At 44.6% G+C, this 23128-nt stretch overlaps 1 protein-coding gene across 4 annotated transcripts in view; it reads left to right on the forward strand.

Annotated features, from left to right (window-relative positions):
* Positions 1 to 22349, forward strand: part of SMAD9 (SMAD family member 9) — a 43849-nt gene extending 21500 nt beyond the window's left edge. For 3 of the 4 annotated variants that reach the window (XM_075050547.1, XM_075050551.1, XM_075050548.1), the window contains exons 3-7: positions 312 to 569; positions 3432 to 3569; positions 5390 to 5611; positions 9984 to 10240; positions 14589 to 22349. In XM_075050547.1, coding sequence (XP_074906648.1) covers positions 312 to 569; positions 3432 to 3569; positions 5390 to 5611; positions 9984 to 10240; positions 14589 to 14732 — 1019 coding nt within the window. In that variant the 3' untranslated portion in view covers positions 14733 to 22349. The remainder of the gene's footprint in view (positions 1 to 311; positions 570 to 3431; positions 3570 to 5389; positions 5612 to 9983; positions 10241 to 14588) is intronic. The other variant, XM_075050549.1, reaches the window with a different exon arrangement.
* Positions 22350 to 23128: the final 779 nt, after the last annotated feature.

Consider the following 23128-nt stretch of genomic DNA (forward strand, 5'->3'; position numbering starts at 1 on the left):
ATTTTGAGAGGGAGAAATGTGCCACTTGCATTTCTGTAAGAGAATTGTGTGCCCATGCCGTACCTGTGAATTTTATGGTGCCTTGCTCCAGTCAGGAATAAGTCCATATTTTGCATATGGAATTGCTGCAAATCTGGGAAAAAAAAGGTCCAAGAATCAGCTTTTGGACAGGTTTGTTGCCCTTAAATGACTTGTATATAGACAACAATATCTGGGCAGCATGGAATATGCCTTTTTTTAACTTACAAAGAGATACACTTTCAAGAGTGCAGTTTTAACCAGATTTTTTCTGTTCTTGTTTTTATTTTCAGTTCTACCTCCTGTACTCGTTCCAAGACACAGCGAGTTTAACCCTCACCTCAGCCTCCTCGCCAAGTTTCGAAACACTTCTCTGCACAGCGAGCCGCTGATGCCGCACAATGCCACCTATCCTGATTCTTTCCAGCATCCTCCGTGCACCCCTTTTCCATCATCACCCAGCCACATGTTCTCCCAGTCGCCTAACAGCATCAGCTACCCCAACTCACCAGGAAGCTCTTCTGGACCTGGAAGTCCCTATCAGCTCACGGGTAAGAATGAACTTTCAGACGTCCTGAAATCGGTGATCCGGGTTCTTGCCAGGGCCTGGGGTCAGGTGCCAATTCTGCGTGCTCCCCGCAGGCTGTAGCTACAGGTTGAACTGTTGGACAGGATGTATTTGGAACGTGATTCCTTATGACTGTTTCTTAGTGTTGTCTCCCAGTCCTTCTGACGGATGCTCAAGGAAAAGAGTTGTAGCCATCCCACTCCTAGAAGTGCCTGGATGAGATTTTGTGATTACTGTAATGGGAGAGTTGAGGAGAAGAGCAGGTGTGCGGGGCCACATTCTGCCTAAAGCTGCCCATCCAAGCTTCTGATGCAATCCACAGAAAAGAGCATTTGCAACACATAAGTTAAGCACCTCTAATAGAGATGGTCAGGGTAGAGACCTTTAGAAACTCCATCAAGAGAGACAGAATAAAATGGGGAAATTGGTACGCAGAAATATTTTTTAATCTATGGTGATCCCGCTGACTGTATAAACTTCAGGAAATAAAGGCGTTTAACAATCTGGCCCAACTCTTGGTGAAGTCACCAGGCAAATTCCTATGACTTTGGAACATGTTTCATCAGCTCCATGGTTCTGAGGTCGGCAGGGTTATGTCACTTAGGTGGTTTGCATTGTGAACTCCTTATTTCGTACTGCTCTAATTACCTGATAATTTAACTATGCTTTTGCTGTTAAATATACCAAGAAGGTGTCGTGCAACACAGCTGAGAGCAAGCTTTAGTGTCGAAACATGGTTCAGATTCACTTCTGCACTTTGTGAAAAAGCTGAGATCATTGAAACTATTTGAGAGTTACAACAAAGATTAATTCAGGTCAGAATCTTGTAGCTTAATGTTTTAATGTCTCAACTACAAAGCATTGAAATACATGTCCTTAATGATACGCCTATTTTGATTTTAAGTGCAAGAAAGGTGTTTATTTTTACAAGGTATTTGTAGTATTTGAACCTCCTTTTAAGCTGGACACTTTCAACACAGTGTGATGTTTTTCCTTCCCTCTCCATTCATTGAATGGACCTTCATTCATTTCTTCTCTAGATCTGTACTTCAGATTAAAACATACTTAGCAACATCGAAAGATTTCAGCAAGCAGTAGGACTTGTTTGTCTTCTACCATCTTTTTTTCTCACCTCTGTGTAACCAAGCTGGATTCAGTGGAGCTGGTCCTGACAGGTAAATCAGGCCCATTCCAACTATGTAATGACTATGATTCGTGTATTTAACTGAACTTGGGACCTTGCAAAGCTACTTAAAAATGGAAGTGGCTCAACCTGAGCTTCAGTATATCACAGCACACGGCATGCTGATAAGCATAATTTGCCTGCGTAACAATCAGGGATGGAAGACTATGTAAAGCAAACTGGAGTTACATCAAGAACCTTCAGTGGGATTGGTGTGACCAAATATAGATGTCAATGATGCAAATTTCTACATCTTATGCAACTGTCTATACTCTCTCTGTAATCAGTGGAGAAAAACAGGCACTCCTAGAACAAGATTCATTGCATCTTAAGGTATTTGTCTAAATTAGCTGAGATGCACTGTGTCTACAGGTGCCTATTTTTCTTTAGTGGGTATAAGGAGAGCTTATAGTGACTAGCTTAGGTGTAGACATCAAAAATACCTGTATAACCACATTATATTCTTTTCTGTGACTTGTATTCTCTTCCACTCTTTCTTGATTTTGTTTTACTCTTCTAGCTTGTTGCATTTTCTATGGGAGGGTTATGTCATCTATATATTGGAAATATCATAGAGTGTATGAAATTCCTAAATCCTGAACAATGCTTAAATAGGATAACATTCCTGTGGAGTACTTACTTGGAAGATTCAATGGTTGTCTTATGAGACAGTCGACATTTATCCACTCTACGTGAAGTTGCTCTGTTTTGAGGGCCAGCTAACAGACTCCGAACAAAAGAGGAAATTTCAACCTGGAAACAAGTTAAACCTTGGTCTTCTTAAAGAGACCCTTAGTCCTGCAAGCTTGTATATGGCTGTAATTTACACACGAGCCCACTGAGCATCTGTTCAAATGAGTAAAACTACATGCCTTTAGTGCTTAGGCAGTGAATGTCGACATATTCTAATACAAAAATGAAGTCCCTTTTTCTTTGGCTTTCTAAAGCCTTCTGTCTTTCTTGAGAATCCCCACTGTAGAGTCACCTTCTGTCTTCTAGCTTACTGTGCCATAAATGAAACAAATCAGGAGCTGGGCAGGTTGTGAGTTGATACTTGTTCTCTGTACTTTTTTATCACATCCATTTCTCTTTGATGGGAGACTGAACAAACCAGAAAACAAGGGCCAGCCTTCCCTTGTAGGACAGAGGTAAAAAGGACGAATCTGGAGGGAGTTTTGGCAAGTCTGATTTTAGAGTGGAAAGGCTTTCCATAGGCTTTTTTTATAGTCTGTGAAGAAAGAGAGCTTTCTCCCAGAGGATCAATTAAAGTTAGCTTCTGCTCTTAAATCATCCTCTTCAAGTTTTAAATTTGTGAGAGAAGTCTGGAACTGAAGGATCAAACTACGTTAACTTTCTTAGGGTAACAACTGGTGTTAAGAGAGAGCTTGACTGGACACTGGTCTAGGCCTGTTGTGACTGTCCCTCTCTCGTTCAAGGGCAGCACGTCCAACATGACAGCCCTTCCTTCCCATCCTCCCTGAACATGTGATGGTCTTAATCTGGAGACTGAAGGGAGGTCAGGTTCAGATTTGTGCTGTTTCCAGCCCTTCTCTAGCTAAAAAATGCTGAAGAAGTTAAGTATTCACCAGGAAAAGCCAGGGAGAATTTACCAACATATTGATTTAGGTGTCTCTCTTTTCTTTCTTTCCTTCTTTCTAATAGTGGAAACTCCACCCCCACCTTACCATGCAAGAGAACCTCCAGGAACCCACAATGGGCGGTCAATGGATGCAATAGCTGAAAGTCAACTAGTGCTGTCTTTGCCCAATGGAGGTAAATCTGCCGATGGAGAAGCTGAAAGTAAATAACCATTTGTACTATTCTTCAAAGAAAAACTGTTAAGCAAAAAAATTGTTATTTGAACAAGAAGGTTCAGTGATCTGTAGTAATAGGTTTTAGAGAGTTTTTCAGTAAGGCTGTGTACTAGACCCATCCATTAGCTGGCAGAATAGGTTGATTTAAGAATTCAGTGAATTATGTGCAAAGTTACAGGGTTTAGACCTTACTTGCATCCATGGACTATTACAGTTAGAAAGCTGTTAATGAAAGCAAACACTGTTATCTACGTTGTAAAGACAAAGATAGCAAAGCAAGGGTGGTGAGGCAATATAACACGAGAGCACTATCAATATCGGAACCGATTTCTTTATCACTTTCAGTCCTGGGTTTCAAGTACTTTAAAGCCTTGTGGTTGGGACCTTTCTTACTGCCATCTTTGTATTAATGTTATATATTGCTGGCTGGCTAGGAAAGAAAAGGACATGTTCCAGTGAAGTACAAAAAGAAATTTTTACAGAGGGCTGAACTCTTTGTCCTCATATAAGAATGCTTTAGTGGGAGAGGGCATGGGTGGTCAGAGTAGAAGGGTCTGAGATCCTCCTCGCTCCCCTCAAAGCAACTTCAACCCCCTCCAGCATGGTCTCCACTACCTCCAGACTAGTAGTGGTAGGTGATGCCTTCACCATTCAAAGCCCATTGCTGCAGAGCAGCAAGGGGAAATGGAGTTCCTCTGCTGGGTTTTCCTTTGGCTTCCTGCTGCTGCAAAGGAGAAATCACCATCGTTCTTTTAGTCCAGCATATTGTAGTCCTAAACAAATGTCCTTTATGGCATGAGGACTGAACACTGTGCACAGACATGCACATTAAAAAAATAATGCCAGCCTTCTGAAACAGTGAGGAACACATGTATGTATCACAGAACTGGAGCAGAAGGAAGGTGAGGGTGATAGTGCTAATTACAGATGGGTACACAGAATGGCCAGATAATAACTAGTTATCAGACACCAGTACTTTTAAATAAATTGTTGCGATGCTTCAATCTCTTGACCATAGTTTACCATCCCTGATCACTGCCCTAGTGAATATTAGTTGGAAGTTTATTAGAGGTTATGCACAGAGGTGCTCTGGGGGCAGGGAGGCTCACATGCCTGTGGTGGGCAGGCAGGATAAGGTTTCCCACTAATTCCTGTAGGATGAATGAGGCTCAGAGATTCTGTTACATTTTTGAGTCTTTCTCTGTCTCTGAGTTAGAAAATATGGGCAGGGGTAGATCCAAAAGAAATGACCTTGCTGCATTTCTGCTTGTGGTCCCACATGGAAGCGAAAAGCCCCAAAGCACGCAAAAAAACCTGGGGGGAGTGATTGATTACTTCTGAACTTCAGAGTTAGGTATTAGGCTGAAGGCTTGGCTCAGTTTTGACTTGATTTGAGCCCATCTGTCATCCCTAGCTCCTGCTGGTGTGCAGAGCAGATGTATCCTTTACTATTTTCAGTGTAGAGACTGGGCCCCGGTTCAGCAAGGAATGTCAGCATGTGCTTAATTTAATGCAGTGGAATTATCACTTTTAAGAACAAGTGGGACTCCTTGGAGGCTTAGAGTTAAGCTGGTGTACCAGCCCTTTGCATGTTTGGGGCTTCAGTCATAAAATTAAGAAGAAACAGAAGCTGCTGTTGAGATAAAGCGTGACATAAGTGACTGTTTAGATGAAGAGCTGGGGAGGGAGGGAGAGAGGTGGGGGGATAGCAGAGAGGGAGGGAGGGAGGAAAGAAAAAAAGCAGAGAATGATTGTTTAAAAAATATTACTGAGACCTGAGCAGCTGATTAATTTTATTTCCTACAGACTTTCGGCCTGTTTGCTATGAAGAACCCCAACATTGGTGCTCAGTTGCTTACTATGAACTCAACAACCGGGTAGGGGAGACTTTCCAGGCTTCCTCACGAAGTATCCTTATAGATGGATTTACAGATCCCTCAAATAACAAAAACAGGTTCTGCCTGGGACTGCTCTCAAATGTAAACCGCAACTCTACTATAGAAAACACCAGGAGACACATAGGAAAAGGTAAGAGGAAATCCCTTCTCGGGAGTATTCAGAGCTTGAAAGAACGGTGCATTGCATTAACAAACCTAGCTGATTTGTCATATATGCTTGTCTTAAAATCAAAGCTCTGAGATTACTTCTGAAACAGAAGAAAAGCAGCTGATTCTTTTCTGACTGGATAACAATCAGCAGAGTAGCTCCTTACAAAAGCTATTTACTTGGCCAGCGAAGAGAAAAATGGTGTTTATATTTGTGTGTTCTAATTTAGCAGTATGTATTTTCATTTTATTTATTAGAGCTTCTGGCAACTGGGAATATTGCCATTGAAATGCCACTAAAATGATAATTGCTGGTGCCTCAGGGCTGGTTCTCCTCCCACCAAGTAACAAAGGGGGATGGATGAAACACTTAGTAGTTGAGTTACTTAGCTGAAGAAATCTACCAGAGTTGCCTTTGTAGCTTTTTTCCCCCCTACCAGTCTGATTCCCTGCCTTGTCAACTTCTCACCAGTAGAACTAAGCCTTGCATTCTCCCTCCAGCAGTTTTCCTTGTGTGCTCCACTGCTGGGGTACGTATACCCTGTGCGTGCAGGATCATGCGCTACTGGTGACAAGTACGAGGAGACCACACCTGGGCATGCCTGGCCACACACACTCCATCCCAGATCACTAGGGCTGCGTAGCACCTGATGTTCTCCCAGAACTTACTGCTGTTTGTGGTGGTGAGTCAGAAGCCCCGTACCGGCCACTTCTCTGTGCAGGCGAAGCTTTGCCTGTTCTGGTATATCCAGTCTAGACTCATTATCTTGCCAACCCAGCCTCTCACCAGTAGCTGCCTGGGAAAGGATTTCCCACTGGGCTAATTAACTCTAATTGTTCCACTCCTATTATCTTGTCAACCTCACCTCATTTCCCAGGCCTAGAGCAGTATTTTAATTGGCTCTTGATAGTCTAGTGTTGAATGACTGAATATGGGGAAGTTCTGAGACAAATGTGACATAGTTTTTACAAGCAACAGTGAACCCGAAGGCTCATGCAGGAGGTGTTGTACTTAGCTCTTGCACTTTTCTCCAGAAGGGAAAACACTTGTGTTGCACTGTGTCAAGCCAGTGTGATGCTACAAGTGTCTGTCATAGTAGTTTGTTGTGAGGGGCAGAAATGAGTAGTACATCTAGTTCTGACTTACTCTGAAAATAAAGCAAAGCTTCTCTATCAGCATAAGCTGTCAGAGGGGTGTAGATCAAAGCTGAGCCCGGCCCTAAATGAAGAATGACAAAAATCCCAGTCAAAGCTGTCATTTGAGGATGTTACATCCTGTGACTTTCTGCCCAAAAAGAGGAAGAGACAGAATAGAAAGAACATGAGCTAAATGCTAATGGTCCTCATCCATTCAAGTCTGAAGATCTGTCTTCACTGATTAAAAGTCCTTTAAAGTCGTACACTAGGAATCTGCCCAAGGGAAGGGAGCAGGTTGTCGAGAGAGTAGTTTAGTATATCAGAGATCCTTAATTTTACTGCTCGTCTTCCCTATTTATGCAAATCTTAAAAAAACATGTTCAAGTGGAGTAGAAGTGGCACCAGCACAGGCCTGCAGAAGAGCACAGAGCAGCTCCAGAAGTGTGTAGTTCAAAGGCATTCTGGACAGATGAAAGCTACTGAAATGGATACAATTGTCACATGTTAACAGGCGAGAAAAAAGAGTGAGTAAACAAGATTAGCTCAGTAGGATAAGGATATGTGATTGAATTGTCATCTAGTGTATCAGTGTGAAACGGTTTCCTGGAAATACCACATCAAAGCTAAAAACAATCCAGAACACAATGCAACATCTACTAGCAATTGGACCTGTTTCAGCAGTCAGACTTCAAGGGCAAAAAGGGGACTTCTCATCAGAGTGTCAAAAAGATGTGGATGCTTAGAGACTGCTGAATTTCCAGTTTCTGCCGAGAGCAATGAAATCCCACTAAAACATGCGGACCCCTGATTTGGTCTTCTACAAATATGTATTCAGCTGCTTGGCTTCCTTGAGGGTGCTTGTCTCTGGTGAATGAATACTAGAAGAATGGAAATACACACTGACATTTCATTACTGCTGTATTTATTGCTTTTAAAAAGTCCACCAGGAAAAAGCAAATTGTAGCCTCTGCTTTCAGAAGTGACTTTGGTGTTTTTGTTATTGTAGTACACAGTTTGGGCTATGCCTTTGAAAGCATTCATTTTTTTCAGAAGTTGGGTTACTCAATATACTCTGAAAATCCAGCCTTTAAAATTTTTCACCTTGGCACCCAGAAGTGTGATCACCCTAAATCAGTAGCCACACCTGAAGATTTGAAACGCAGTAAACATTTATGTCCTTATTCTTCTCTCCCTACCCTGTGTTCTCACTCTATCTGTTTATTTCAGAAAGTTATATGGACTCCATCAAGGTCGGCTAGGACCTTCGTGGTTTTGAGTCCTTCCCTTTTGTCCATCTTCCACAGAAGGAAAGGAGGCATAGGTCAAGGAATAGCAGGCACCATGTGCAGCACCCCATAACGGCTGGTGCAGTTGGACTGGAGCTGACGACCGGTCTGATGGAGCTGTCACCTCACCCGTGTTCCCAGTGCAATACCAGTTAGCGTGTGCTCTGAGTCACACCCCCTGCCAATCACGTCTAATTTGAGATCTCGTGGGTGCATAGAAGTAAAAGTCAAGTGATGGCTTGAAGACAGACTTTAGGGTTCCCGTCTGAGTCACCCTGGAAGTCTATGGGAGAGCGTATTTTTCCCAGATTCCTTTCCCACTCAACCTGCTTTTCCCTGAGCCTTTCCCACTTCTGTTTAGAGGCTGTTTTTGTCCTAAGGATGTGCTGCTGCCCCTTGCTGTCATGACCACAGAATGATGAACAGACTGGGAATATGTAACCAGTCTTTTTCGCATGAAAGACAACAGGAATAAAACTAATTACAACTGAATTATTAAAGGATAGTTATCACTAGCTTTGCAGGCAGTCCACTGAGACTCTGTGAACATGTGCTTTTGTATGTAAGGATTTGAATGTTGTACCTGGGAATAGAGAGGAGGATTTTATTTTTATTTAGTGGTGTTTTTTATGAGAACAGAGTGCTTCCACATCTCATGGCCATGGGATGGGAGGGGTTCATCTCACCTAATCTAGCCATGGGAAGGTGAATGTCTGGGCATCTTCAGAGGATGACTTGGCCTCCTTCAGGGTGTGATTTCATGCTCACGTTTAAGCAGTCTGGGTCCCCATTGCCACACTTGCACTGATGAAGACCTCACTGCAAACAAATCTTCTTTTGTTTTGTTTTGTTTGTTTTTAAGTTTATTAGCTGGTTCAGTTCCCCAGTCTGGATGGCTGCCCAATCCCCAGCCATTGCTGCCAGCATGAAAGCAGTTGTGGGAAGAAGCAGCAGGAGCAGGGAACGAGAGCGCCTTTTCAGCACCTGCACAGGCTTCCATCAGTTTAAGCTGGCACCCTGTAGCGGATGGAGTGAATCATCTGGTCACAGAAGGCATCTAGACAATTCTCTTACACGAGATCCCTAATTTTAAGGTTGCTGAACTGGGCTGAGATAAATTCTCCCACCAATTTTGGTATATTTTCATGCAAGCCCACATCCTGGCGGGGCCAGAGTCTTTGAATGGGTAGAAATGCTTCCATCCTCATTTCCGCAAGGCACGGTAAAAATTTAAGAGTTAGTAAGTCACTTGGGCACTGAAAAGTCCAGAAGGAAATCAGCCATTTTCTTGCTAAAGGTCACTTTGAACAGGATCTGATGAGTAAGTCACGTCATGTAAATGCAAATACATGGTTCTGATGTGGTGGATAAAGCAAAATACAGACAAGCTATTTTAAGTACACACCATGCTGTGTTTGAACTGCATGAGATAGGATCCTGTAGTAAAAAAATAGCGTGCAGTGAAGTGGGTCTTGGTCAGTGTGCGTGTGCTCAACAGTGAAAATATGTTTAGATGTGTAATGCATAACAGATTTGTCAGTTCTTTGACAGTTTTGATCCATGTTTTGTATATGGTTGACATATGTTTGTGTGTGTGTGTCTTGTCATAAAGTACTATGCTGTTGGGTTAAGGAAGTAAACAAACCTTCACTGAGAAACAAAGAAAAAACATCACATGCCAAGAATTTTCTCCTAGACCAGTACCTCGAAATAGTGTTTATGACCTTTCCTCTTAATGTCGGTGGATCCATTGTATAGATACATGGATTTGCACACAGTTTACTGTCTTTTAGAAGGCAATGTATAGGCACTGAGTGCCTGGAATGATCCTGGGCTTGTATGCTTGCACCAGTAAAATAGTGAAAGAATTACTGGTATAAAGAGTGTTGTGAACAATGGAGAAATAATACACATTATTTTTTCTTTTTCAAGGTGTTCATCTTTACTATGTCGGTGGGGAAGTTTATGCTGAATGTGTCAGCGACAGCAGTATTTTTGTGCAAAGCCGCAACTGTAACTACCAGCATGGTTTCCACCCAGCCACTGTCTGCAAGATCCCCAGTGGCTGCAGCCTCAAGATCTTCAACAACCAGCTCTTTGCCCAGCTGCTTGCCCAGTCAGTCAATCATGGTTTTGAAGTGGTGTACGAGCTGACCAAGATGTGTACTATTCGAATGAGCTTTGTTAAAGTAAGGATTCTTTGTTTTCTCTTGCATTTCTGAACAGGCAAATCCCATCACTTGCTAGCTTTGGTGCAGAACTGGAGCCCATCAAATCCTTCCGAAGTGGGTGCAAATAGCAATTCAGACTTCCTGTTTCCCAGTGTTGCCTTAAACTTCTAGGTGCTTAAAATCAGTAGCTTTTGTGGTCAACCTGGAAATTTCTTAGATTCCAAAAATCAGGTATTCCATAGGCTTTTTGCAGAAAATAAGCAGAGATTGCATGGTGATGTTCCTCTATTGATTGCATAAAGACCTCAGATTAGAGGGGCTTAGCAACATGTAAATGTTGTAGCACATATCTTAGGCAGTTGGGATCTCTCCTATCATTACTGGTTTGCAATAGAGCTTGGTAGAGCTGTAGATCTGAAAGGAATGTCTTCATGTCTCTAGACTAATTTACAGTCTCACCATTACTATAGATTGGTATATATGGTCTCAGTCAAGAAACAGAGTCCTCCTTCAGCCCCCAGTGAACCTGCTGGGAATTGTTGTTGTTTGCCACCTGTCTGATCCCTGGCAAGAGATTGTCTTAATTTCTGATGACATTCACTCTGGCCAGCCACACGACCAGAAGGGCTTCTTGCAAGCACAATACAAAACCCAAAAGAACATGTGACCTTCCCCCGTTATTTGGAAGAGACAGGAGGCCACCAAAGCCATTACTGTTTCCATGTCTTTCATATCTGAACTTTGCAGTCTGACTGCTCTGTGTGTGATGTATCAGTCTTTGCGGGAGTTTCTTAAATCTTCTGAATGGCCTTCTCACCAGAATAAGATCTCTTGACTCCCTTTAGCACTTAGGATTTACTTAGGTGCCTATTGCAGCATCTAAACCCCAGAGAATGGTGAGTATTTCAAGACTGTTTACAGATGCGCTGGACTGACTTCCTATAGTGCTGCTGGGGAGAGCTAGCAGCAATGTTCAGCCTGCAAACTAGAGAAGTTGCACCATTAGAAGCCAGTTGGTTCTGCTAGGTACCATAAGAAGTGGCTTGAGTATGTCCCTTTGTCTTGCAGATTTGGTTCTATACAAATGACTGAATCAATCTGATTGAATTCACATCTAAGATACTACAAAACTGCTTGAGGCTCGAGCCCAGTTCCCCTACGTTCTGCAAAGCAGATGAGTTGAGTCCCACACAGCTTTCTGGTCTGACTCTTTCCAGCCATCCTTGGGGACCCATCTCCTTAACTCTCTGAGAGCATTAAGAGTGCCCTGTAACTTCTCCCAAGGGTCCAAGCCAAAATCTCCCTGCCTGTGACCACGCTGTTGCTTTGTTCTTGGGAAGGAACTGACATCTTGCTCACACACAAGCATTAGGGGAAAAAAAAGAAAGCAAGGCACCCAACAAACAGCATTTTCTTTAATGGAAGACATGAATGGGCATGTTGTTTGTAAAGGCAGTGTAGCCAGTTACGCAGTATTTTCATTATCTCAGCAACTCAGGGGCAGTCTCTTTGATGTGTTATCTGCCTCCATGCCCAGCATGGCAGCAGAAATGGTGGTGTTGATGCATTAAATAATGCTGCTGCCATATTATCACCTTGCTTTGTTGAAATAATAGCAGCCGCTTAGTGCCTCCGGCACCAGAAGACCTGAGTGAGGAGTTATTTTGAACCCTTTCCCATGACCTTTGGAAAATGGCTATGCAAATCTCATCTAGGTTCTTCCTTCCTGGCCTGTAAAGACCCTTCCCTGTACCCAGCCTTCTCAAATTACTTTTCTCCCAAGATGTGAGCCCCGGTGTGTTCAGCCTGGGGACAGGTACACCCCTGGGTGTTGGGTATGCAGCGCACAGAGGAGCATGTTGTCTGTCAGAGCCAGGCACCAGGAGCCCAGGTGCAGAGCAGACCTGTGGCCTCTTCCCTGATTCGTGTCCAGATGCTGCTCGTTACCTGCAGCCCATAGGGCAAGCAGAGCCAAAGGGCTGGAGACCCTGCCTCCTACCCCACTCATGTTCCAGCTGCCAGCTGGGAGGTGGGGAGGGGTAGGAACCCAGATGTGAGAAACTTGCCAGGACCGTGTCATCTTCTGGACATGGGACAGAGGGAGGTGAAGGTCCTGTCCTCTCTGATACCCTTCGTGTGTCCACGGAGCAGCTGGGAGGAGCTCAACCCTCAGGGAAATGTGAGTGTACGGTCAGTGAGAGCAGACAGCGGGTTCCATCCATCGCTGCTGATAACCAGAGCAGGATGGCTGTTGTCCCCGCTCCAGAGATGAGCAGCTGAAGCACAAAGTGGAGAGGCTGGAGAGTTTCTCCAAGCCGAGGTCTGAACCCAGCACCCTCCCTCACACGTTTCCCCAGGTCTTGGGGCTAAGGGGACGACTCGGCAGACTTGGCCGTTCCGCTACACGAGGCAGCTCAGCGCCCTGGGACGTGGCTGGAGCCTGGGCTGGAGAGAGCTGTTGCCCACAGGAGCTGGGAAGGGCTGGCAGGAGCAGCAGGACCCCTCAGCTGATCTCCCCCATGCCAGAAGGCACATTTCTGGTCTCCCTGTGGGGTATCAGTATCCTCTTCCCACCATCTAAGCAAAACAGCACCGCAGCTTTGCAAGTTGTTCCCCTTTTTATTCCCTCTTTAAGAGAGCTCCACCTCCAGGTTTGTTTCGGCCTCAGGGATGCAGGAGGCTACCTGCAGCCCCAGAGTGATGTACGGGAGGCACAGGGGGTCCGGCCCTCCTGGCGTTTCCCCTGCCGGGAGCTCCGGCCGACAGCCTGGGACGGCAGCACTGTGAGGGTTTGGGAGTTGCCAGCAGAAGGAGATGGGCAGCCAGCCGCACGTGCTGCCAGGCTCCTCCAAATCGGGGAGGTCGGGCTTGCTATTCCTCTGGATTTCTGTCCCACCAGACAGCAGAGGTGCACCAACTCCTCTGACACTTGCCTTTCTGGCCATGTATCTTCACTGCAGCTGAGTACTTAAGACTTCACCAACTCAGAAGTCTGACTGCGCTGATTTAAGGAGTGGCATTTTACATAAATATTTCCAGAACATTAATCTGAGGTGCCTACGAACACAGGCCCTTTCTAGCCTGATAAATTGCTGCCTCTTTAAAAGTACTCTTTGGGCTTTGGTGGGTCCATATCTTACTCTTCTGATTTCTTCCCCTTTTTCTTCATTAAGTAGAAATGGATTTTACCCAGACCACTTATTATGGCATCTAGTTTTGGTGTCGATCCTAGTTTTGCAGCTGACCATCTAGAGAAATGGGTTCTAGCAGCCTCAGTTGTCTGAGTTGCTCAGCACTCTACAATTTAGGTACTTTTGGCAGGCATCAATCTTAATATGCCTCCATGTCCTTTTTTTACGACGAGGATATCAACCCACCTGACTAGCATAATGCTAGGTAAGGCTCAGCTCCCCTGATCAGCGGTCCACAAACAAAGAGCGAGCCTCATCCTGCAGCGGGACCGTGGTTTGCACATTGCCCGACGGAAATCCGAGTTGGGTCTGGCAGTGAGGCAGCCGGTGAGCTGCGAGACTTCGGGCTGTGACTTGGATGTCTTGTGTTGCTGTGAAATCAGGCTGCCTGCTTAACAAGCAGACACTGTGCCCGCTTGAGGCGCGGGGACTTCTCGTTCTCTTTTCTGCCTGCCAGTACCACATCCCCATCTTCTGTCAGATGCTCCGTATCCCTTATCGCCCTGATAGAGCTGGAGAAATTACTGCAGGACTTCCCACCGCAGACAGCCAGGAACTCCCGTGGGAAAAGAGGAGACGTTCAAGGGTAGAAAACCTATGGAAAATGTCTATACGTAGGTTAGGTATGGTACATAGGAACCTTGCCAGAAGTTTCCAGAGGTTCAGGCAAATACCTAGAACTTCTGGAGTCTCAGACTGGTAGGATGCATCTCTTCCCATAAAGGAAGCCGTGCCCAGGATCCTTCCCAGCTCCTGTTAAAGTGTTGTGACAGGGCCCAGCCTGCTTTTCCTCTGTGCCAGACAGCAGTCTGGCACACTTGCCTGGGCATGCCTCCGGGGTGCGAACAGCAGGGACCGTTCCCCAGGGGCTGTTTGCAGGCAGCCAAGTTTGGAAACAGGCCTTTCCGTGCCAGTCGGTCTCAGCATCTGGAAGTGTGACTGAGCACTTTTAATTTAATAGTATGGAGTCCCTGATAACTGTGATAACAATGACCTTGAAATGGAGAAAAGTTTCTAGAGAGAATTATCCCTAGGACAAAGCCTTAAATCTTGGGAACTTGGGTGATGGACTACCTGTAGTTGTGTTAGACTGTCAGCACTGGAGTTGTGATTTAATTTAAAAAAAAAAAAAAAAAAGCCAAACCTCACTTTTCGGTCCTTTGATGCTTTTATAGGGCTGGGGAGCGGAGTATCATCGCCAAGATGTTACAAGCACGCCCTGCTGGATTGAGATCCACCTGCATGGACCGTTGCAATGGCTGGATAAGGTGCTGACACAGATGGGCTCACCTCATAACCCCATCTCCTCAGTCTCTTAAGAATCATCTCTAGAATTCCCTTAGGATGGATGCTATTGCAGGCAGTGGCTTATAGGGTTTCCAGTGAACAGAAGCTTCTATATGTAGATGTATGTAGATGTAAATATATCTATACATAGTCTACTCTCCTTTTTCTCTTTTTTTCCATGCTACATTTTGTGGTTTCTAGTTACTCTGATGCCAGTACAATAAGTTTAGAAATTCAGGTATAGCGTATCTGTTCTCTAGTACAAAATAAGCCAGATTCCTGCAAAAGTGTCAAACATTTCCTGTGAGCATCTTCATTCCCCAGCCAAGCCAATAAACGGTGCGAATTCTCAGCACTTTCATGCGGATTCAGAAACCTGGCTGTAGCTGTTCCTAGTAGGTGAAATTCACCCCTCTGCAGGCAACCAAAGTCAGATCTCTACACCATTTATATCCATTTTACATCCTAATTTCAGGTCTAAAAGAGGACCTTAGATGGTGCACAGGACTTGTGCATAGAGATGACTCTTGTCCAGTGAACTGAAGGACTAAACTGCAATTCCAGTCTGTCTCCCTACTGCAAAGCACGATGGGGCAACAGATGATACACTGAGGAGCTGAGGCACCCCTGTCTCCCCTAGGATTTGGCAGGAGGAGAGAGCCCTCGGGACGCATTCAGCACTGGAGCCTTATCAGAGCATTCTGGACGCATCCGAGTAGTCTGATACTGTTAACACAGTAGTGTACGGTACTGCTGCACTGAAAAGCAACAAGCTCCTAAGGAAAAAAAGAAGAAAATTTGAAATATATGCCTATGAGTTTAAAAACTAATTAACTTCCAGTGCTTTTTTGCGAAGTACATACATACTTGCATATGTATCTGGCATGTAAACCGAATCCTATCCATTATACAGTATTGATGTAGTTTGTTTTAAAGTTAGGACTCTGTAGTTAGACTACTGTGCTGATATCAAGGGTACGTCTAAAAGGGACTTGAACTGTGATTCAGAAAAGGGAAATGAAGTGTGCATTGAAGAACCGAATAATTACTTTATCATTTGTCTTGGGATAGTCTCTGTACTGGGAAGAGGAAGCCCAGGCTCACAGGATGCAGTGAGGAGGAGGTGGGAGGCAGCCGCGTCCATCCCCTGTGCTGGCCGGTCCCCAGGATCTGATGGCAACGCTCGGGTCTGACGGCGAGGGCTTCCCTGCCGGTCACTTCGTACGTCCCCATGGATGGTTCCTCGTCTTAGATACAGGCTGCATCATTTGCAGTGCTTTTGCCTCACCTGCAGAGGATGGTGAGGCAGTGTAAGCCACGAACAAGCAAAGAGCGAATCTATGTGCAGAACCTTTTTTAAAAGCTCCTTGTCCGTGGTCCTTCTGTAAGCAGGGAATCCTATTGCCCGTACTCTCATCCACAGAGCCAGCCTTACAAAATGCTGTTCAGTTGGTAACCTTTTCTGAGGAGGCAGGTGAAACTCTTACTACGTTTTGATGGTCCCCCTTACCTTGCTGAAAGGGTAGAGGATTATTTCTTTCCAGGCATAACAGTCCACTGAAAATGGTTGTGCTTTAAGGGTCAGAAAGAGCGATAACTTCTCCAATCTCGTTCCTCCTTAGAATACGCCAGAAGTATCCTGAGGGAAAAAAAATGTTTTACAGAATGTTTCTGTTCTTCTCACACAATATCTGGTGCTACATATTTTACTGCATAATTAGAAGAGGATGCCTGAAATCTTCAGCTACATCACATATGCAAAGGAAATACCATTCACTGGAAAGACTTTCCATGTGTTTTAGATGCTATGTAATACCTGTTACAGGGTGGTAATTATGAACAGAGCAGAAGAATCAGTAAATTAGCAGGGTTGCTTGGTTTGAATGCTTTTTCAGCCGCCTGAAGAATTTGTAGGGCACAGAAGGATAAATTATTGTTAAGTTTGAGCAGTAACAGGAAGTTGTATAGGAAATCTGTAAATGCAAAGAACCCTATTCTGTCACCATTTGACATAAGCAGTGTCACGGTGGGATAGGAAAAGCTTTACAGTCTCCTGCAGCAATTAAATCCAATAATGATGTTACACAGAAATTCCAGGTGTGCCATGTACTGTTCAGAGAGATCAGTCTGGAAAAAGACATGTTCCTCAGCTCCTTCTGTCATCAGTGTCACTGTACCAAGGTACTGGTAATACCATTTTTAACATGTTTATTGCACCCTTTCGCCAGTAATTTCTCTGTGATTTTCATGTTGCTCATCCCTTTGCTTTCTTAGCAGCTAAGGACAGAGAAAATCACCTCTTCTGTCTAGGATCTAGCTCTGTCCTTCATCCTAGATTCTTCCTTGCCTTTTAGGCTGAAACCTCCTTTGCTCCTAATAGAGAGAGAAGCCTAGGGGTTGCTTTTAGACATTCCCAGCATTGTCATCTTCCTCGCGGAGAGCAAAGGTGGACGTTCTGAGGCGCATCTGCTCTTGGGCAGCTCCAGAACCCGGTTTCCTGCTGATGCTGCGGAGGAAAACTGGATGGCCAGTGAAGAGAAGCAGGTTCCTCTGGGGCATCGTTCATGTCATCCTAAGGCGGGTATTTCAAGTAGGTGAAATACACTGCGCTGTGAGCACGCTTATGTCTTCCCATTGAGTATAAGGGGAGCTCAGGGTCACTAGCTCAGATGCGGACTGCTACATTGGACATAGCCAAAAGTAGGTGAGGTGGGCCCTAGGGAAGATGTGATCGCTTTCCCAGCCTAGTAATGATGCTTGCTCAGTAAGTGCCTAAATGTGTTTAAATGGAAGTTGGTAAATTCAGAGCAGTTTTTCCCTTCCTGTATGTCTACTTTTATAGTAATCCTCATACAAATAGGACTTGGCTTCAGTGCAGTCCACACATGCATCTCATTAAAGGTAGTCATCTTAATATTCCCTTACTAGTAAGTAAAGAGGCATCTCTGGAGCATGATTTTCTGACCTATTTAAAATGTCTGCATTAGGATGAGATGAATTTCAGCAGATTCAGGTATTTGCTGAAAGTTGGATCGAAGCATCTGATTCTGAGCGATCATCCAACAGCCACCTCAGAGTTGTTAGCCTTTGGGAAGGCTGGTATTACTGCGTGAACTATTTCCTACTTTTTGATGGCCTCTAGGGCCTTAGTCCACTGTGTGAGATGCTGTGCAAACTCACAGCAGCTGACAGCTCCTTCCCAAGAGAAGGGGAGAGCTCGCATCACAAGGGAGAAGTGGTAACGGTGGACGAGGCAAACAAGTGAATAGGAAGATGACACCTGCCTAGATGCAGTGATAAAAAGTAAGGCTAATAAACCATTTATTTCCCTTTCTTTTTGAACACTCTGTCTTACAGGCTTCTCTAGTATATGTGAATTCAGCTCAGTTAAAAATTCAGGCTTCTCATAATTCACAGCAATCTAACTTTGTATCTCACTCTAATGTCTCCCCATTTTGGAAGGAGATATTTTCTGCTGAAAGGTCTTCATGAACCTGTCGTCAATTTAAAGCCTTTAAATGTTCTCATTAATACTCAACCTTTGCAGATAGGCTTCCTGAGAGATTTAAAACCACTTGCAGGGAGACTACATAGTCCAAGACAGATTTTTTTTTTTAAATGTTTTTTAAGCCATCAACAGTTCAAACCCTCTTGAAAGTCTCTGTGGAGAAGTACCATGCATCACCAGGCAACGGTGGGAGTTTGGTCAGGTGGAGGCATAAAGCTTATTCATCATGGTACGTAGACCACTTGTTTTCCTATTAAATGGTCAAGAGAAGACAACTGCTTAATTGCTGCCCATTCTTCAGCAGCACCAGTATTAATGTGCCGTTTGCATCCAGAGGTGAGGGGAGCAAATCCAGCGCGCTGCCTGCATGGAGCCATTCAGTGTCACTGCTGCTCTGACGGCTCAGTCCCGTAACCTTGCACTGTAGCAGCGGATCAGGTACGGTACAGTAATGGCTGTAGCATTCAAAAGTGCGGCACATGCTTTGCCTCCCCATCAGAGGCTACGCCACAAATGTCTTTACTCCTCATGAGAATATCATGTTTTGGCATGCTCAGTCTGAAGGATAATGCATCAGCAACACAAAGGGGAACTGCGGCCCCGAGTAACATCAACTGGAATTGAGGAAATTCCTTCCGTGTCTCCAGCAGGTACTGTGTCAAGACTTTCACCACCCTGAGCAGCCTTCTCTGAGTGGTCCCTGCCTTGAGCAGGGTGTCAGACTTGATGCCCTGCAGAGATCCCTTCCAATTTACATTATTCTGTGGTCTGTGCAGAGATTCAGTGACAGCTGGTTGCCACAGGCAGGAGCTCTCTGTTAGCAGAGGCGGTTTCAAGATGAAGCATGTTTATCCTCAGCTATTTCTGCATGACTTCGGTGCAGAACAGAGTTACGAGGTATTAATGTTCCCTCAGCATAAGATCAACACTGCAAACATTCCTCAGTGTAAACATCATCTCTGCCACACAACTCTTAAAATGGAAAAAATCAGGCATTTGTGACTGTAAATTTATCTAATCTGCCCTTGTTCATCCTGGCTTCACCTTTGTCTATAAGCTTTGCGAATCAGAAAGTCTCACCAGCGACTGAGGAGTTGCACAAACAGCTGGATTTGAAGAGGCAGCTCAGGCACCTTTTGCTTCTTGGCTGGATGGAAACAATTTATAAAAAGAAGCCTGATCGAATTTAGTAACTTTGAAGGGATCTCAAGTATAAGGCCAATTTTCTTGGCTCATTAGAGACTTCTCTGGTGCAGCTATAGCTTTCAGGAATACCTGAGCACTACATGGTGCTCAGCACAGGAAAGAAACATTACATCCTCTGTACTACTCACCTCTCCTCCTGGCTCCCCATAACCTAACTTAGAAAAACCAAACCCAAACACAATAAAGAAAGATTAATGAGTCATAGGGCAGAGTAATTAAATACCATTTTTCAAAGTTGAGAAGTGCTGCCCAGAATATAGATTTATATCATCAGAAATGTACTGAATGTAACGTCCCATGTGCTGTCCAAGCCAAAGGCGAGAGCTCCTTGCTCTGGAGAAGCCTGGAGAGCAGGCTCTTACTTGGACATCTGAACCCCAGCCCTTCTGGGTGAGTGGAAACCCCACTGAAGGGGCTGAGAAGATTTTTCCAGAGGACTTACTTAGAGTTCATGGTTGGTTTCAGTAGCCAGAGGTGAGTGAGACAATGAAGGGACTGGGGAGGAGGTGCTCCTGGGAGCAGATACGCTCAGTGGTCATCGCTAGAGGTATCAAGGCAGTATGTGCTTGGGCAGCCATCGTGTTCACTGGAACTTTTTACATTCACGTCTAAACTAATCGTCAAGACCTGTTTTAGGAGCAGCTTGGAGTACCACAATCCTTGACCTGGTGCTTCCTACACACACTGCCTGGCCGAGTGTGCCAGCTGCTCGGTGAAGCCATTAGGTATGTTGGGGCAAATGGTGTCCCATGTGATGCAGGGAGTAGGCTCTCCTCGCATCTGGAAACTGCACTTGCAAGATTAACCTCTGCCTCGCTGCAGGACTAGTGAGCTCAGCTTTGGGGCAACCGTTCAAGGACGCTATCGGCACATCCAGTTTGTGCTCCTCAAAGAAAACTGCAGTCTGAACAGAAACTGCACGACTGAAAGTCACAGATCATGTAGAGCGTCTGCCTGGGCACTGCAGTAAAGCAACTCGCTTCATGCCTAGGTGGGAAATTGCAGTGCCCGAAGGAAGATGGAATCAGCAGGAGCTTTCACAGGGACTCCCGACTATGAAATTACATTTGTAACAGGAACGAAGAATGGACAAGAAGAATGGCTTCCCTGAGAGCGACTAAGAGGTCAGGTTACCATCAAAAAAGAGCCTGATTGATAGGGTTGGTTCCATCTTGCAGCAGGGAGAGAGATTATATGAGACTTTAGATCTGTGGATTAAAACCTCCTCAACCTGGAGGCTTCATTGCAGTGACTGAAACAGGGCTTCTTCCTAACGGCAGCTCTGGGTGGACCTTTCCGCAGGGTACAGAAAGCCTGAGTGGGCATTTCGTCTTTGTTCAGCAGAGAGAAATTGCTTTGTGTCTCTAGCGCAGACAGACGCTGCTGCATGTTGTGCACCAGCACAAAACACAGCCTTTGGTTCGTACTGATCATCTACTCGTAGCAAGCTCCGGCGTGGCCAGGAGCAGCCAAAATCCTGTTACCTGTTCACCCCAGGGCTTTCCAAACAGCTTGCCCAGGCGTGCCTTACATTGTATTGCCATATTGACGCCACAGTATCCTGCCAGGGAGGTGAGGTGTACGAGAGTCCTCTCAGAGGACACCTCCGCTTGCACCTCGGCCGTGCTTGCAAACTTGATGCCTGTACAGATAACGAGTCTAATTTGAGGCCACGTCTCTTATGCAAGGTAGACATAACCACTACGTCCTCCAGAGTCAGCTACTCTTCCCTTATAGCCAATGTGAACATTTGCAGCTAATTGTGAACGGTTTTTAGATCTTCAGTCATAGTGTTTTTATTATCCATGGATGCTGCTATTTTATATTCCGTGTTAGTATTCAAATAATATTGCATATGAATAGCATAGGAAGAAATAGACCAACCAGTTAATAATTTTAAATACAGACCTCATCACCAAAGAAAAGCTAGAAAAAACTTGCTAAAGCCTGACCCCTTGCACTTTCACAGTAGTGAGCACATCATGTTTTAAAGTGGTTTTTTTCGATGCTAAAGTGTGTGTTAAATCTTATTCAGAGTTATGTCCATGAGGCGCTTTGCAAATGAGAGCAAGGGAACAAACGTAATGATGAGCAGAGATAATGCACATTCAGATACATTTTCTTTGCTTACTCAAGCAATTTGAGTTTTTAATTATTTATAATACTTTTTAAGTACAAGTCAAATGTACCACAGCATACTTTCTACAGAGAAATCAGCATTAGCAGTTTAATCCCTCATTTCAGTACCACCTCTGTGATACAAATGGGGCTGAGAAGCGAGACAAGAAAGTGAAGAAACAGGCCTTTTTGTGTGGATCAACAAAGCCATAAGGTTGCAAAGTTCTATGCAGTCAAGGGGCCAAAATGGTGGATTTGAGCCAGGCGTGGGTTTTTTGCATTAAGTACGAGCTATCAGTCTGGTGCCAAAAAGCACCGTGAATCATACATAGATTTAATGGCGTCACTTGTGTCTATGAACAATTCTGCCCTCTCTTTTCCATCAGAATCAAAGCAAAACATCTGCACCATCCAGAAGAAAGTATTATTCACAGTTAGTGATACTCTGTAAAAGTGTAGATCGCTGTATAAAGAATGCTACTTGGACTCTTGCCTCTTGAGAATGAAAAATCTCAGACATTACTTAGTTTCAGGAGCCTGAGAGATCAGGGCAGCTCAGAGTCCTCCAGCTCTAGCCCAGGCCCTGTTGTATCAAGAAAGATGTAACAACTGCTAATCAAGTGGACACTTTCACAAGCATTCCTCCTGCTGCATTTGATTTGAGGCATTCTGAAGTCAACATACTTAGTCTGATGTTTTGAATAATACACTTTTTAACACACTCCATTTTCTTTGGCTGGAATTATTCTATTGTAAAAGGGATTATTCATGTCTTGTGTTTTACTGTTAATAAAGATATTTCTGATTTAAGAGCTCTTTCCCTTGTTGTCTCCCATTTTTTCTCTTTGAAAGAGATTGGCCCTGGTAGGCTGTAGATCCCAGTCTGATCACCAGCAACTTTGGTAACCAGAGCATTTAGAAAGCCTTTATCCATACAAGTCAGTCTTGGGCGAGAGGAATCGGTGATTTCACCGAGTGAGTGATAGGATGAAGCAACACTTCCAGCAGAATGGGATGGTAGACACTATAAAATGGATTGAAAATTAATACGGCATAAAAGCTGCATGTTAGAAAGTACGTGCATCCCTCTCTATCCTGCAGTAGATTTGAAGATTCAAGGGAATGTTAGCTTACTTTTGAAGGAGGCAGCCCTGACCTGACAGGCAGTTAATGAGCAGTGACGCTGCCCCATGACACAAGCCCTAGCTGTGGACCAGACTGACTTTAGTGGGAAGACAGACTTGCAGCTGTGCAGGTCTCAAAGTGCTCAAGGAAAAAGGGAGATACAGTAAAAACGTACTGTTAGAGAAGTCAGGTTTTAATCTTCCTAGAATTCAGATTTTGTTCTGCAATAACAGAAGTAAGGGAGTAGAAGACAATGGTCATGGAGCCATGCGGGCTCTGCTGGGTTCACACACGGCTCGGGAATCCCATCGGACACCCTGCCGGAACAGGACAGCCCCGTTCCCAGCACATCTCCCAGTACCAGCACCACACACCACCAGAAACAGAGGACAGTGAGCTGCGCTGTGCTGAACATTGCTGTGCACATCTTCAGCAACTTTTGAGGTAACCAACTCATTCAGCACTGTCTTA

The sequence above is a fragment of the Buteo buteo genome, chromosome 18 (assembly GCF_964188355.1).
Source record: "Buteo buteo chromosome 18, bButBut1.hap1.1, whole genome shotgun sequence".
Classification (NCBI taxonomy): domain Eukaryota; kingdom Metazoa; phylum Chordata; class Aves; order Accipitriformes; family Accipitridae; genus Buteo; species Buteo buteo.